The 16,755-nt window shown below is 38.2% G+C and overlaps 1 protein-coding gene across 1 annotated transcript in view; it reads right to left on the reverse strand.

The window, feature by feature from the left end:
* Nucleotides 1-16,755, reverse strand: part of SORBS1 (sorbin and SH3 domain containing 1) — a 143,042-nt gene that overhangs the window by 116,284 nt on the left and 10,003 nt on the right. The window contains exons 3-4 of the mRNA XM_044665725.1: nt 7,498-7,524; nt 7,268-7,380 (exon numbers count right to left, since the gene is read on the reverse strand). Of these exons, the coding sequence (XP_044521660.1) occupies nt 7,268-7,380; nt 7,498-7,524 (140 nt within the window). The remainder of the gene's footprint in view (nt 1-7,267; nt 7,381-7,497; nt 7,525-16,755) is intronic.

Consider the following 16,755-nt stretch of genomic DNA (forward strand, 5'->3'; position numbering starts at 1 on the left):
AAGGAAGGAAGGAAGGAAGGAAGGAAGGAAGGAAGGAAGGAAGGAAGGAAGGAAGGAAGGAAAGGAAGGAAAGGAAGGAAAGGAAGGAAGGAAGCAAGGAAGGAAACATTTATTAAGGGCCTACTGTGCCAGACATTGCTAAGAGCTTTAAAAATATTACCTCCCTCACAACAATCTGGGGAAGTAGGTGTTATTATTATCCCCATTTAATAGTGTAGGAAACTGAGGAAGGCAGCAGTTGAGTGACTTTCACAAGGTCACATAAGCTGAACCTAGAGAGTAGCATGAATTGAGTGTCTTCTAGGTTTAGTGATTTATCCATGCTCATATATACAGTGTCAGACGCAGAATTAGAACCCAGGTCTTTCCAACTCCAAGTCCAGCAAGCTATGCAAAATGCAAAACTGCCCCTCATAAGACTAAATTTCCTCTTTTTTACCACATGTACTTATGTGATGGAACAAATTATCTTAGGCAGAAGATTGATTGCTCTGATTATCATTGATGCTCTGATTCCACTGGATTTAGATAGAAAGGATCTGGGTTCAAGTTGATGCTGCCATTTATATAACCTTTCTAGAAATAAGAGCCTCCCTGAATTTTCAGTTTTCTCATTTGTAAAATGAGGATAATAATTTCTGTATCACCTACAATGTAGAGTGACTGGAAGAATTAAAGAGATAATATGCCTAAAACATTTCATAAACCACAAAAATTTGTATACATGTTGTTATTAAATGTAACATTATTATTACTTTTAGCAACAATTAATAACAAGAAGAATAATTTTAAAAAATCAACCTGAAATCAAGCACGATGTAGTGTCCTTCTTACCAATGTCTCATAAAAAGGTGTATAAATATTGATGGCAATTTAACCGAAGAGAGAGGTGGGAGAAGGTTGTCCTGAAGTGGCCACAGTCAATATCATGAAGACAGTGAGATTTAACTGGTCAACCAGAAACTAAAAAGGTATATCTGTGATATTCCCCACCTGCTTCCCTACACTGCACCCAATGGTTCCTCATGGTTGTGTGTGTTAGACTCTGAAACCAGAGTGAATCAGAGGAAGCCATATGCCACTGGCTCACTATTGGTTCTACAATTAGGTATCATGGTAGGAGGTTAGAGATTACTGTAGGAAGCAAACTTCCTTCAGTTCTGGACCTCAGGCTTTGGACCACTACTGAGGTGTCTGGGTGGCCCATTCTTAGAGGGAAATCTAAGCTCTTAACCCTTTTTTCAAGACAGTCTCCTCTCAAAGAGGTATTATTTATAGGTTAGCCCCATCTGGAAGAGAGTCTATGGTCAGAATTCTTGGACAAGGGGTTAATGAGAAAGGTTCGAAACAAAAGAAAAAAAGAAGAAAAAAAAAGATTTTATAAGCTTTATAAAAACAGCGACAATGTTTAAGGAACCTCTGATAAGAAGAGAGTAATTGGCTCATTTTTGCTGTGTTTTGGTGTATATCACTATATAAATTGTTCTCTCTGGGGTCACCATCGTGGTGTAATGGCAGCCAAGGTCATTGACTCATGGTCACATTATAGGTATCACAAAATCAGCAGTGTTCCCCCTTGGCTCAAAATAAACCAGGCTGAAGTCTGGGGGAAGGTTTCCATCCTAAATATTAAATAAAGCTTGACTCCCATACAAAAAGGAATCCCTTTCTGCCTACTGTGTCAATGTAGGAAGGCTTCAGTGAGCTGGGGAGCAGGCAGTTCTTCTCCTGGCCTCGGTTTACTTTCCTTTTGAGCTTGTTTCTCTCCATATGTGATTCCTTCTTGTCCAAAGATAGAAATCAGTTTCAGTGAGTGTTTAACTTAATTTGACCGTGCCCATATATGGGCCTCTGGGATGCATTACATCAAGCAATAAGCCTTCATAGCTCTTTGCCCCTTTAGCAAACACACTCCCCAGAGATATGGATATGACTGTCAATGACTATTAAAGCCAATGGTCCTATTTTATTGCTGTTTCTTGTAGCATTAAAGAAGGCAGGGAGGGGGAGAGGGCCAAGTAAAGCCATGAGGGAGAGTGCAATTGGACAATTCAACAAAAGAGATTCCCAGTTTGGGAATAAGAAGACTTCTGCTTGATGACTTTGCTCGTTCAGCCTCAGAACCAGACTTGTGACTTTGGGCAAATTATTTAACCCCTCCAAGCATCAGTTTCCTCATTTGTAAAATGAGAATTATAATATTGGCACTATTTGCCTCATGAATGATTGTGAAGATCAAAAAGGATGAATGTAATAAGGTGCTTTGGGACTGTAAAGGTACACTTGAAAGGTACACTTGGGAGATATTTCCTTCTTGCTCCCAACACCACAACCAATAGTTTCTCAGGGCTGTGTGTATTTTAAAACCAGAGTGAGTCAGTCCGGGGGAGGGGAGTATGAATATCCAGTGGGAAAGATGAGCAAAGCTGACTAGAGTGATCCTCTGTCTCCCAGCCACTGCCTTAACTGGGGATCAAGAAAGTGATGGGGTCCAAGGAAGAAGAATGACTAGGACAGCTCTGTAAGCTTCTCTCTTGGCAGAGTGTATATAACCTGATCAGCCAGGAAAACTAATATGTTGGAGCATCAAGGCATCAGGATTTTGTTTGACTCCATAATTTCCATGTCCCTATTCCACTCTGTATAGGGAGATAGGCAGTGGACAGTAAGCCTGGAGAGCTCTGGGACAGCTTCTGAGGCTACATCCAGGCTCCAGCAGTGGTAACCATCTTTTGTTTGCCTCTTGTCTGGGTGTCAATGGCATTGAAGAAAAAAAGAAACTAACCTCCCCAAGCCACAGTACAGAGGGGGATTAGGAGTTTGCTTCTCCTTCAAAACAAACTGGTAGAAGAGGGATGGTAAGAAGAGAAAATCAATTATTGTTTTAAAATTTTAATTTAAAAAACAGAACTGGAAAATTTGGAAATAAATCCATTACTTGTATTTCTCAAGTTAGCGTTTTCAGGAATCATTGAGGTTATTGGTTTATTAATAATATTAACTGATTTAAATAATAGTCACTAGCCATTTATTGCTAATAATTTAATAAGATCAATTTTTTCTTTACAGGTGAGCACATAGCAAAATAATATCAAGTAACATAATTTGGAGGAAAAGCCACCCAATATGCAAATGAACAAGCAATTTAATTAACTCTCCACTTCCTGAGCAGATCTGTGATAGGTCAAGCATTCACTCTTGGTCCCTTGAGATAATTTGTCTGGCACAGCTACTTATGAAGCCAAAGGACATTATTAGCATTCATGAGCTGTCCTTTAGGGCATTAAGGTAATTATTAGAGCTTGTGTGTATGCATATATATGCATGGTATGTGTGAGTACATATGAAGCATATAAATTCTATGTGGATTACTAGTGTCATTTCCCCAGTGTTATCTGGGTGTGAATTTACTGAAATGAGATGGCACAGACTTTCAGGGCTGATAGGAATCTAAGTGATTATTTAGTCTAACCCCCCTTCTTTTAGATGAGAAAACTGGGGCCCAAAGAAGTGAGCTGACTGTATCTGATAACATACTGAGAGCTTTACCCATTGTGCAAACTTCTACATTCTGGGGAAATGTCTAAAAGTATTTTCATAGTCAACTAACTGGATATCTTATGTGAAATTTGCCTAGAGTAAGTCGCTTCAACTGGGTCTCAGTTTGTTCACTTGTACAACATGAAAGTTGTATTAAATGATCTGTTGGAACCTTTCAAATCCTAACAGTCTATGAATTGATCATTCTTAATATATTGTACCTGTGGAGATTCAGCAGCAAGTCTATTATTCTTAACAATGGCATCCTAGGGAGAAATTTGCTATCATCCCAAATGTATAAACAAATAGTACCGAATGGCAAGCTGCCTTAATTTTAGTGCATGTTGGCATGCATTGTCCAGCACATGGTAGGCACTCAATAAATATTCATTGATTGGCTATTTTCAACAGCTAATTTGTGTAGACAGAAAGGAAGAAAGATTCAGAGGCACCAAGAAGGTGGCCAAATCCCCATCACTATGAAGAAGAGAGAAAGGCATCCCAGATTTCTCCCACTTGATGCAGAAGAAGGCTCCTTAATTTAATTTCCTCAGAAACAGGGTAAAGAACAGCAGTATTGAATTACTGGGACACTCAGGACCATTTGCCAGGGAATGGGAGAGTATTCTGGCTAAGAATTATTTTCAGTTCTCTAAAGCACTTATGTACTGGCTGTTAGACTAAGGACAAGACATTTGATCCTTCAAGATGCCTTAAAGCTCTCTAAAACCGTGAGTTATAGATGAGTTGCCTATTTGCATTGGTGACAGGAACTTTCATCTCCCCAATGTACTTGTTATGTGTATAATTAATATTATTGTGTATTACAGTAATCTGTATTTCAATTTATCCTCCTATTGGACTGTAAACTCCTTGAGGGCAGACTCTACATCACATAAGCTTCATTGGGCCACTCTCACCTAAAACACTGCTCCTACTCACTATAGATGTTTAATAAATATATTATTTGTAGATTACCTTTGAACTGCTATAATTATACAAAGAAAAAACAGAAACTCCGGCCAACCTTCATGAGTTATCCTCCTAGGTCACCCAAATTTACAGAAATCTACAGTTAAAGCAACTCCCCACAGATGAACTGAAGAAAAACCTACTGAATTTCCAATTGATGGACAATATATATTGAGTACCCACTGTGTGCACTTGTTCATGTCCTGGTGGACATAGAAAAGAAACAGAGAATTTGCAGAAGGCTATCTAGTTATTTAGAAAAAGGGATGAGATAAATGCAGAATGGCTCTCGCCAGACTCTTTTGGATACTGTTACATACCATGAACCCATTTTATTGCCTTACTGGCTGGGAACTGGCAAGCACAGCTTCTATTTGGTGATAACATCAGGCATCTAGGTGGTATAGTAGAGAGAGAGATGGATTGGAAATCAGGAAGATTTGAGTTTAAATCCTGTCACATACTTACTAATTGTGGGACTCTTGGGCAAATCATTTAACTTTTCTTAGCCTTAGTTAACTTTGTCTATAAAGTGGAAGTAATCATAATAAGCATCTACCTCACAGGATTGTTGTAAGAACTAAATGAAATGATGTATATAAAGTGTTTGCAGATCTTAATGTGCACTATAAATGCTAGATATCATCATCATCATCATCAGGTTTTTTAAACCCTTACCTTCTGATTTAGAACCAATATCGGTTCTAAGGCAGAACAGTAAAGGCTAGGCAATGGAGATTAAATGATTTGCTCAGGGTCACACAGCTAGGAAGTGACTAAGGCCACATTTGAACCTAGGACCTCCCATCTCCAGGCCTGACTCTCAATCTACTGAGCCACCCAGCTGCTCCAAATCACCGTCATTCTTAATAACATATCGTGAATGTGGGAATTCTATCCAGAAGTGGGTTCCGCCTTTCTTTCTTGATCAAGGATCAGTCATATGTTCAATTAATCAATAATCATTTATTAAGTACCTACTACATGCCAGGAACTGTGCTAAGTAAGCTCTGAGGATGCAAAAAGAGGCAGAAGACAATCTCTGCCCTCAAAGAGCTTGCAATCTAATGAAGGAAACAATATGCAAAGAAATATATATAAAGCAAACTATATACAGGATAAATAGTAAATAATTAATAATTAAAAGAAGGAAGGCACTGGAATTAAGAGGGACTAGGGAAGGCTTCCTAGAAAAGGTGGGATTTTTTAAAATAACTTTTAATCCCAAATAGCTTTTTTAACCCAGCTAGCAATGGTGGGGAAAGAAAAGGAAGAAGTCCAAGGGAGTCAAGTCTTAGTGTGATAATTACTATTCCATATTAGCTAAGGTTTAAAATTTTCAAACATCATCTTTTCATAGATCAGATAAGGCAATATTTACAAAGTGTTTAGCACAATATTTGGCACATAATAGGTAACATATAAATGCTCACTCCCTTCCTCTCCTCCCTTGTAGACAGAAGTATAGCTAGGATTATTAAGCTTTAGTACTAATTCTTCCTTCTAACTCTGACTCCAATCGCTGAGCAGCTAGAGAGCAGGGAAGCTCTGCAGAGAAAGCCAGTGGACACCCAACTCTTACCTGGGGAAGTACAGTTTGAGGAGACCCATAGGAACTTCAACTGCAGCCTCCACCCAGCTCCAACCTCATTAAAGCCCTTCACCACTGGTCTCCAATCTCTTTTTCCAGATTGATTCCCACCTTCATACACTGCATATTCTGGCCAAATATCTATTTACTGAGGATATCACACTCTATCCCCAACCTCCATGCTATTGCCTGTTTTTTCCCTCAGCTCCCCATGCCTGGAACACTTTCCTTCTTCTCTTCCCCTTATTAGAAACTCATAGAAACTCTAACTCCCTGTCAAGACAAGCTCATGGCATCTCCTATACGAGGCCTTTGCTGATAACTGAATTGTTAATGCTTCCCGTCCGGAAAAATACTTTATGTTTGTTTTATAAGTGGTTTGTAGTTACATATCTGTGCAAAGGTTGTTTTCCCCCAAGTAGAATATAAGCTCTTTGAAGGTGAGAACTGTTTCTATTCTTTTCTTTCCTTTATCATTTTCTTTTCTTTTTTTTTTGCTTTTCTTTGTATCTCTAGCACTAAGCATGGTGCTTGGCATATAATAATATTTGATGACTGACTGACTGACTGATTTAAACCTTAGACAATAGAGTGATCATAGGATTGCCCCTCATGTGAATATAGATACTGAAAAAATTTTAAATGAGCTTGAATTATTTTCCTTTAAAAATTTTAAAATACACTCTTACCTTCTATCTTAATATCAGTTCTAAGATGGATGAGCAGGAAGGGCTAGGCAATCAGAGTTAAGTGACTTGCTCAAGGTCACATAGCTAGGAAGCATCTATGGTCAGATTTGAAATCAGGTCCTCCCAGTTTCAGGTCTGGCACTCTGTTCCCTGTACTACCTAGCTGCCACTCCCTATTTGATTTTAAACAATTTAAAAGACTGTTCTCTTCCAGAACTTTTCCTAAGCATCAAAGAAACTTTGGGAGCCCTAAGGAATCAAGATGGCACATTCAAATTTCCACATCTTCATAAGAGAACCCTACCATTGGATAACCATTCAAACCTTACTCCTCCTTGGCTCCTAACCCTTTGTCCTCTATTTCTTAGAGAGTTTTCATTGGTCCAGAAGCTTGCATTAAGATCTAAGGCAACTGAGGCAGCCAAGTCTCTAAACCCAAAGCACAGAATAGTCCCCTTTGCCCATGCCTGCCTACCTGTGACTTGTCAGAAGGAAGATTAGGGTGCACACTTCGGTAACCCTTGGCAGCCAAGGAAGAGGGCTGGGCATTCCCGTTTGTATCCGCATTAGCGGACAGTCTCCACTCATCTACAAGATGAAAAAATATTCCAGGTTACCAGGAAGTCCCCCCCCCACCCCGATCCAAGGGTTTTCTCTCGGCATGAGTGGAACGCAACGAGACAGAGAATTCAAAAGTGAGCTTACCTGTGGGGAAATTTTCTGGCTCCAGACCTAAGGGTATCACAGAGAGGGATGAAAAAAAGAATAAGAAAAACAAAACAAAAAACAAAACAAAACAAAAAGCAAATGGCTATGTTCGCAGGAAACGAGCATACACTGAGACCAAGGGAGAAACCCCAGCTTCCTGATTTCAAACACAAAATGCCTTCAGTCAGGATGGCCTGATTACCATAGGAACGAGCTCTAGCCATGATGTGCTCAGTGTCTCTGACCTTTGAAAACACAAGGCTCACATTCATAGCAATGAAGAAACAATTGTCCCTTGACATTCCTCTTTTGTAGACAAAAAGGCAACAGAACTCTCTTCTCCCAAGTCACAATTCACTCACTCACATTTTCCCTCTTGAAGCCTGATGTTAGTAAAAGAAAGAACCTTCCTAATTAACACTACTCAGCTAACATTTCAGATTCACAGAACTGGATCAAACAGATTCGTGCTTTTTGTAAAGCCAAGGTAGTAAGTGTTTGGGCAAAGAGAATAAAAAAACTGAAACTCAGTGGAATCTGATGTGATAATGGACCTCTTTTTCAACTTGATTTTTCCTTGATTTTAACTAGACTAAAAAAATTTTTAAAAGATCCCCAAATCTGGCTGCCCTACTATTGTTTCCATCACAAGTTAAGTCATCCCATCTCTTTGTGACAAGACACTACATGAAGTTTCCTTGTCCATCCCCCATCTCCTCTTACAAATTCTCTTTTATTTACCCTATCCTGGTACCTCATTTCTAATTGCCAAATTAGAGGTCAAATTTGTGGATATCACCTGGCAGGGAACGAAAGCTAATTCAGTGGGTATCCGAAAAGGGATCCAAAAAGACCTTAACCAATCAAGATTTTTCAAGGATGGACTCTTTTTAATAAGATAAAATTGATTAGGAATAAATGTAAAGTCTTCACTTGGATTTTAAAAAATCAGGTGTATAAATATAGAATAAAGATGATATGGTTAGATAATAGTTGATGTAAAAAAGATCTGAGGCACTTAAAGAAATGGAAGCTCAATGAGTTAGATGAGTGACATGGCAACCCAAGGCATTAATATCACCTTAGGCTATATTAACAGAAACACCATAATCAGATTGAGTGAGGTTATAGCTCTGATGTATTCTACCATGGTCAGACTATACTTGGCATATTGTATCCAGTTCTGAATATTTTAAATTTTCCCCTATATTGTATTACTTGGTAATCCATATTTTAAAAGGATATGGCCAGAATAGAGTGCAAAGAAGAATGACTTATCTATTAAAATGATTGAAACCATAGCCTGTGAAGATTGGTTGAAAGACCTAGGTTTTAAAGAGCTTTTAATGTCAAACAAAAGATTTTAACAATGAATTAATAGGGAGTCACTGGAGATTCTTGAGAAGGGAGAATGGCATGGTGGGATCCATGATTTAAGAAAATCACTCTGGCAACTACTGAATTGGAATGATGAGAGACTTGAGGAAGGGGCAGCCATTAGAAGGCTATTGTAACAGTCTAAGTTAGAGATGATAAGGATCCAAATTAGGATGATGGATGAGTAAGTAAAGGGATTGGCCCATTAAAAGAAAGATGCTATGAATGTAGAAATGACAAGATTCCAAAACTGAGATATATGTGTGCTTAAGATTAAAAGGAAGAAGTCTAAAAGTGGAGAGAGAATGAGTTCCATTTTACTCCATTTGTAGAGTTTGAGACACCTTCCTGATATCCAGTTTGAAATAAACAATAGAGTGGTTGATGCAAATCTGTAGCATAAGAGGGAGACAAGGACTAGATAAAAAGTCATGGGAATCATCAGCATGATGATAATAATTGAACCCATGGGAGCTGATGGGATTACCAAATAAGACAATATAGAGGGGAAAAAAGGACCCAAAATGGAGACACAGCCTCAAGTAGCGGGTGTGACATGGATGAAGGACTGAGACGATCAGACAGGAAGGAGGAAAATATGGAGAGGGCAGTAGGGCAGTATCAAAAAAAACCCAGTGAGGAAAAAGTATGATCATTGGATGCTACAGAGAGGTAAAGAAGCATGAGAAAAGGAAAAAGGAATTAATTTATTTTAATTTAGTCTCAGAGGGTTAGAAGGAGAAGCAATAGGTAGAAGTTGCATGAAGGAAAGTTTCAGCTTGACTTTTAAGTTTGTCCTTTTTTAAAGGAAAAAACTTCACAGCAATTGAAATAGTTTAAGAGTGAAATAGGCTGCCATAGAAAGCTCCCCATTTCTGACAGTCTTCAAAAGGAGACTAGAAGATCACATTTGGGATATGTGGTAAAGGTGATGCCTACCCAAGATGTGGATTGAACAAGATGATCTCAGAAATTCTCTTACCATGTGAATATCTGCCCTCCCTACCTCAAATGTCATTTATGTGAAAATGTTCTGCATAGTCTAAGGCAGGGGACAGCAACGTATGGCTCTCGAGCCATATCTGGCTCTTTTGAGGGCCAGATATGGCTCTTTCTGCAGGAGCCATAAAGTCAGTTTTTTTTCAGGCGCTGTTACAGGAGCCGCACTGTGAGCACTGTACGGCTCTCACGAAATTACATTTAAAAAATGTGGCGTTTATGGCTCTCACAGCCAAAAAGGTTGCCAACCCCTGGTCTAAGGTATTAGACAAACAATAGGTTATTATTATCTGTCCCTTGCTTATCCATGCTTATTGACTCCCATGTTCATTTTAATGACTTCTATCTCATTCCCAAACAGATGAAGAGATGAAAATATTGTTACTGGTACTCCGTAACTCTTCTGTGTTCAATTTGGGGACCAAAAGTTTTAGAGATCCTTGAGGATATGCCTCCAGGAAAATTGGAGCCTTCCTCTATATGAGGGAAATTAAGCAATAAATAATACTCAGAGAAGGTAAAAATCTTGTTAGAGCAAGAAGGGAAGAAAAGGATGAAATGAAACATGGAGTAATAAAAGATAAGCCCATGTTATGGGCAGCTAGAAGGGTATAATGGAAAGAGTGCTAGACCTGGAGGAAGACTCCTCTTTCTCAGTTCAAATCTGGCCTGGACACTTACTGGATGTGTGACAGTGGGCAAGTCACTTAACCCTATTGGCCTCAGTCTCCTCATCTATAAAATGAGCCAGAGAGGAAAATGGCAAACCCCTCTAGAATCTTTGCCAAGAAAACCCCATATGGGGTCATGAAAAGTTGGACATGACTGAAATGACTGAACAACACAAGAAGCCTGTGTTATATTAAATTTAAGGAAGGTATTTTAAAAAGTCAAAATTAGTCTTGAGTATTCGGAGGAGGCCAAAAAGATATGTATTTTAGCTTATTTCATCCTTTTCTAAAGTCAAGTTTATGTAGTAACTTAGTTAACAAATGTGTTTTATGTTGGTTTGATTTCTCAATTGTGGCAATGTCACCATGGACACCTAAAGCAAAATCTCAATTATCTGGAACTTTGGAGAAGACAACATTTTGAAAAAGTTTTTTGGATAATTCAGTATTTTTATACTAAGCCCTATAATTTTGAATGACGGTATTTCCAAAATGTGGGAAAGACATCGTGAAAGATTCATATAATCTTAGTTGGATAGGACCCCAAAGGGAATCTAGCCCAATCTGTCCCCTAACAGGAATCCTGGCTTCAACAACAAGTGGTCCTCCAGCCCTTATTTGAAGAGTACTAGTCAGAGGGAACCCACGACCACATCAGAATCATTTTAATTGTTAAGAGGTTTTTCCTTATATTGTGCCATCTGTCTCTCTCCAACTTCCACCCATTGTTCCTAATTTTATCCTCTGCCTTCTTCAACTGAGCATGTTAAACGCAACATAACCTCTTCCTGATGACTCAGGGATACCATGTTGAATATCAATTATTATACTGCAAAAGAATGCCTTCAGGGTGCTTGCACTACATGTTAACTAGCTCCAAAAGGCTGGACTTTAAAAGAGTTTTTATGTTAGATTTTGTGAGGAAGGGCAGGTTGGTCAAAGTTACTGCCACTATTTGTTGTTGTCAATGTGCCTACCTTTTTTTTTTTTTTTTTTTGCTGCTTCTAATCTGTAATAAAAGCTACCCCAGGTCAACTAAGTGATAAAGTGGAAAGAATACCAGGCTAGGAGTCAGGAAGATACAGGTTCAAATCTGTCCTCAGAAACTTCCTAGCTGTGTGTCCCTGGGCAAGTCACTTAATCCAGTTTGGATATCCCTTGCCCTTCCCTCTTGAGTTTTTACTAAGACAGAAAATAAGAATTTTAAAAAAAAGATTTCACTACTAAGTACAGATAAGTTGTGATCAGTGTCATTCTGTCAACCTGCATTTATTAGCCTTTGGTGGGCCAGGCATGGTGAAGTTCCTATAATGATGAAATCGTAGATGCTTGATATATTGATATAGTGATATAATATTTCTAATATCATGTATCATCTCTCAAATATGGCTTAATATTTGTGTAATGTGGGCAACTCTCTTCATTTCTCTGGGCCTCACCCTTTGCTCATCTATAATGTGGAGATAATATTACTTGAAGCATTTACCCCCTTCCGTGATTCTTTTGAAGTAAATAATAAGATAAAATAAAGATAAAACATTTTGCAAACCTTAAAGCACTTTATAAAAATGAGTTATTATTTTGGTTATCATGATGGACTACTAGAAAAGGAACATATAGAATAAATCTTGATCATAAGGATTTTTCCAGTGGGAAAAATATACGTTGACACTTCTGATTTCCCAATAGTACCTTTTTACAATTATTTTCAAGACCATAAGATTTTGGAGATCTCTTCAAATTTTCTCCCCACTCTTATTCTTCAATGTGACTTTATGGTGCCAATTTAGAAGATCTTCCCTTTGCTAACGACTTCATAATTTCCAGATGTTTTATATCCTTCCTCTATTTGGCTGTCATCACTTCAGTAAGGGTCAGGTGATATTTGGAGGTAATTTGACTAAGTTCTATAAGCACAAAATAAAAATGATGGTTCCTTACCTCTGGAGCAAACTTCATATTATTCAAAGTATTTTTTCAAACATTGATCCTCACAATAATTTAGTTTCACTGGTTTCCTTCAACTGTCTGCTAAAATCCAATCTTCTATAAGATTTTCTTCCATTTGTTTTTGTTGTCCTTTAACTTGTGATAACTCTTAATGACTCTGTTTAGGGTTTTCCTGGCAAAGATACTAGAGTGGTTTGCCATTTCCTTCTCCAGCTCATGACCGGTGAGGAAAGTGAGACAAAGAGGGTTGAGTCACACAACTAATTTCTGAGGCCAGATTTGAACTGAAGAAGATGAGTCTTCCTGATGAGTCCTGGTACTCTATCCACTGTGCCATCTAGCTGCCATCCATTAATTGTCTCCAATTTATCTTGTATATATTTTGTTTGTACAAGACAGTTTGCATATTAACTCTCCCATTAGATTGTGAACTCTTGGAGAACAGGGACTGTCTTTTGTCCTTCTTTATGCCCCTAGTTCTTCACATAGTGCCTGAACATAGGTATTTAGTAAATGTTTATTGATCGACTAAAGTCTTCAGGCCAGTTATTATTATCATTATCTTACAGACTGGAAAACTGAAATTCACAGGTTAACTGGCTTGCCTACAGTCACTTATTTGACAGTAGTAAGCTGTGAATAGAGGATCCAACTCTTGACCAGCACTCATTTTATACTACAATGGACCTCTATGGAATTTTTAATCATTTCATGAATTAGAAAGTTCTTAAAATGAACTTTTTAACTCTCTAATCTATAATCAGAATGTGCATCTTCTATATAAAGGGGAAAAGTGCTGTAATCATATAATCTTGGAACAAGAAAAAAACTTAGAAATCATCTGAGTTAGGGGTTCTTAACTTGAGGTCTTTGAAATTATTACTTTTAATACTTTGGCAACTATTTCAACATAATTGGTTCCTTTAATAATCCTTTGTATTTTATCTTATATATTTAAAAACATTATTCCCAGAAAGACCTGTAGCCTCCACAAGATTGCCAAAGGGGTTCATGATCCAAAAAACTATTTTAAAACTCTGCCATTAGGTCAATTTTCTCATTTGACAAATTCTTGAATAGCTGGTTTGGGGGTTTTGGCAACTCAGAAGAGGCTTTATATGTTAGCAAGATGTTTTAGTTCCTTTTTCCTTATCTTTCCACCACCTGGTTTTCATATCACAAGTCCTTTTTGGGCCCCAGCCTTAGTCTGTTGACAATTCTTTCTCTTTTGCCTTGAGCCAATGCCATTTTCCCCCTATGTTCAAAAAGTTTTGCATGGATCAATTTTTGGATTTACTGATAATTCCCGTTGAGTTAAATCTTGATGCTTTCTGGTAGAGTATTCAAGAGTTCTGCAATGGGCTTTAATGGGGGAGCATCTGAGCATCTCAAGTCTTATTTATCCTTTTCAGCTGGCTTTGATTAATTTGCTTCCACTTTCCCCTTATGCATTGATCAAAAGGAGTGATTTGTTTGAATCTTTAAATCCTTCGGTGTTAATTTTCTGTGGACATCCTTTCTCTTTTTGTTAAACCATTACCTTCTGTTTTAATATCAATTCTAAGACAGAAGAGCGGCAAGGGCTAGGCAATCAGGATTAAAGTGATTTGCTCAGGGTCATACAGCTAGGAGGTGTCTGAGGGCAGATTTTGGACATTCCTTCTGAAGCTGCCTTTGTTTCCAAGCTAATTTGAGGAAATAAATCAATGATGAGTCCAGGAATTTTGAGTCCAGGAATTTTCACTTCCATGAAGAAGCCGTTCAACAGTCATAGTGAGGTAGGAATTCGAGATGAGCACACAATTAGGACTAGAGTGAGGAAAGCAGGCTTAATTAAACTAGAATCAAAGAAGGACTTTAGAAAAGGCAGATAATAACCAGAATACAGGAATGAGAATCAGGCAACAAGGCATTAAATAGGCAGGAAGCTAAGCACCCACTTAAATCCCACCTACTAAAATCTTTTTTATAAGAAAAAAGCCACATAGGTGGAGTCAATTTTAGAAAAGAAGGATGAGCCAATAAGTTGGTCTTCAAGGACCCACATCTGGACAGGAAATGATATTTTAAAAATCAGAGGCCAGACAGATAACATTCTCCTTATTCTAGGGTGGGGCTACAGACATGCTTTTGAAGAGACCAAGAACAGATGTTTCTAGAGCTTTCTCAGAATGAGAGGAAGGAAGAGGCTCTAGTCAGAAGATCAATGTCTCTAGAGCAATCAACTAGTCCTGTGAAGTGGAAAGAGCACTGGATACTTTCCATTCTTTTTATATAAAAAGCTCTCAGGATATATATGATCTTGGACAAGTGACTGAAATTCTCTGACCCTGTTTCCTTGTCTATAAAATGAAGGGGTTTGATGACATCTAAAAATTTCTCCAACTTCAGCATCTGCAATCCTTTGATTATTTGGGAGAACACAGAAATAAGTGAGTCAATACCATTTTGAGGCAGGAGGAGTCAAAGGATTTAAACTATGAATTTCCAAAGTTCAATTTGTCTCTCCCTCTTCTCCCCTCCTCATCCTCAAGTCACAAAACTGTTGTTTGTAAAGATCAAATGGGATCACATACACACTCTGTAAGTCTTTAAAAAGCTCAGGATCAATGTAAGCTGTTGTTATTCCTCAGAGATACCATCCATGCTCACACTGTCAGTTAAGATTTATTTGCTGATGAATCACAAATCTAGTTCTCCAATCTCAGATCATAAGACTATAGATTTAATAACAGAAGGATATTAGAGATCATCTAGTCCAACCACTTCATTATACAGATGAGGAAACTTAAGGGCAGAGAGGTGAAGTGGACTGTCATAAAGTCATAAAAGGGCTCACAGAGCAGAGAATTAGGGCTCTAGAGCTGAAGGGATTTCAGAGGCCATCTGGTTCATCACCTTCATTTTACAGATGAGGAAACTGAAACCCAAATTGATTAAGTGACTTGCCCAAGGTAAAATGACTGGTAGTAGTAGCACTAGGATTTGCACCCATATTCTCTGACTCTAAATCTAACTATTTTTTTTTGGTTGCACTATATCAAGCAGCTTACTTACTACTTAAGGTCATTTTTGGTAAGGGTCAAGTCCAAGTATCCTAAGACTTAAACCCAGGACTTCCAACTGGAAGACCAGGGCTCTTCTTGCTATACTACTTCCACACCTTTCCCATCTCCTTTTCTAGGCACTCATAAGATCTATGACTTTCTTCATGCCACTTCTAATGAGCAAGTCATCATTGGCAATGTGTAACAGTCTACTTAGACCCACCATATGCCTTTCTATCACCCTTTGATTACTTGTCATTTTGATTCTCATAAGATCATGATATCTCATAATCTGCAGCCATTTGGCATTGCCAGGAGAATACTGGTGATTAAAAAGATCAAGGCAACAAGAAATTTAGGAACACTGAACCACTGTAAAATTTCCCAAATAGAAGATAGCCCAACCTCCTCCTACTGCTTATTTATAAGCCAAGCTCCCTGTCTTGCTACAGTGTTTATATGAGACACTGGACCTAGGTTATGTGATTCCATGAGCTTCCAGTACAACTGTAGGTCATATGATTATCTAGATGTAATTTGTAGGTACCCAGATGCTCCCTTCACATGTTTTTATCAAAGATACCTGTAGGCACCATTTTCATAAAGATTTTAGAGAGGGATAAAGAGGCCTATGAGTTAGCAGTGGGGAATTTCCTCTTGGTCATCTTTATTTTGTGGGTAGAACACCAACTATGTTCTTTTGCACTCCTTTGGAATTTCTTCTCTATCTGAAATCCCTTTAAAATCAGTTCCTGAGAGCCTTTAGGATTGTGCCACCTTCAGGACAGATTGCATCTATGTATAATTTGGTCAGATCAAGATATGTGTGTGTTTTCAGTTGCTTTAGTTGTGTCTGACCCTTTGTGACCCCATTTTGGGGTTTTCTTGACAAAGTTACTGGAATTGTCATTTCCTTCTCCAGCTAGTTTTATAGATGAGAAAACTGAGCCAAACAGGGTTAAGTGACTTGCCCAGGGTCACACAGCTACTATGTGTCTGAGGCTAGATTTAAACAAAGGAAAATGATTTTTTTCTTTTCCAATCCAGTGCTGTGTTTACTGTACCAACTAGATGGCCTTCAGATGAGGATACCTTTCTCAGTTTCATATTCTGAAGTATCATTGCCTTTCCCTCAGTGGTGCATCAGGTCCTGAGGGTCATTATCGCTAATGAAAATGTATAACAATAAAACTCTCATCAGGATGATTCAA

The sequence above is a fragment of the Gracilinanus agilis genome, chromosome 2, assembly GCF_016433145.1.
Source record: "Gracilinanus agilis isolate LMUSP501 chromosome 2, AgileGrace, whole genome shotgun sequence".
NCBI classification, from domain to species: Eukaryota; Metazoa; Chordata; class Mammalia; order Didelphimorphia; family Didelphidae; genus Gracilinanus; species Gracilinanus agilis.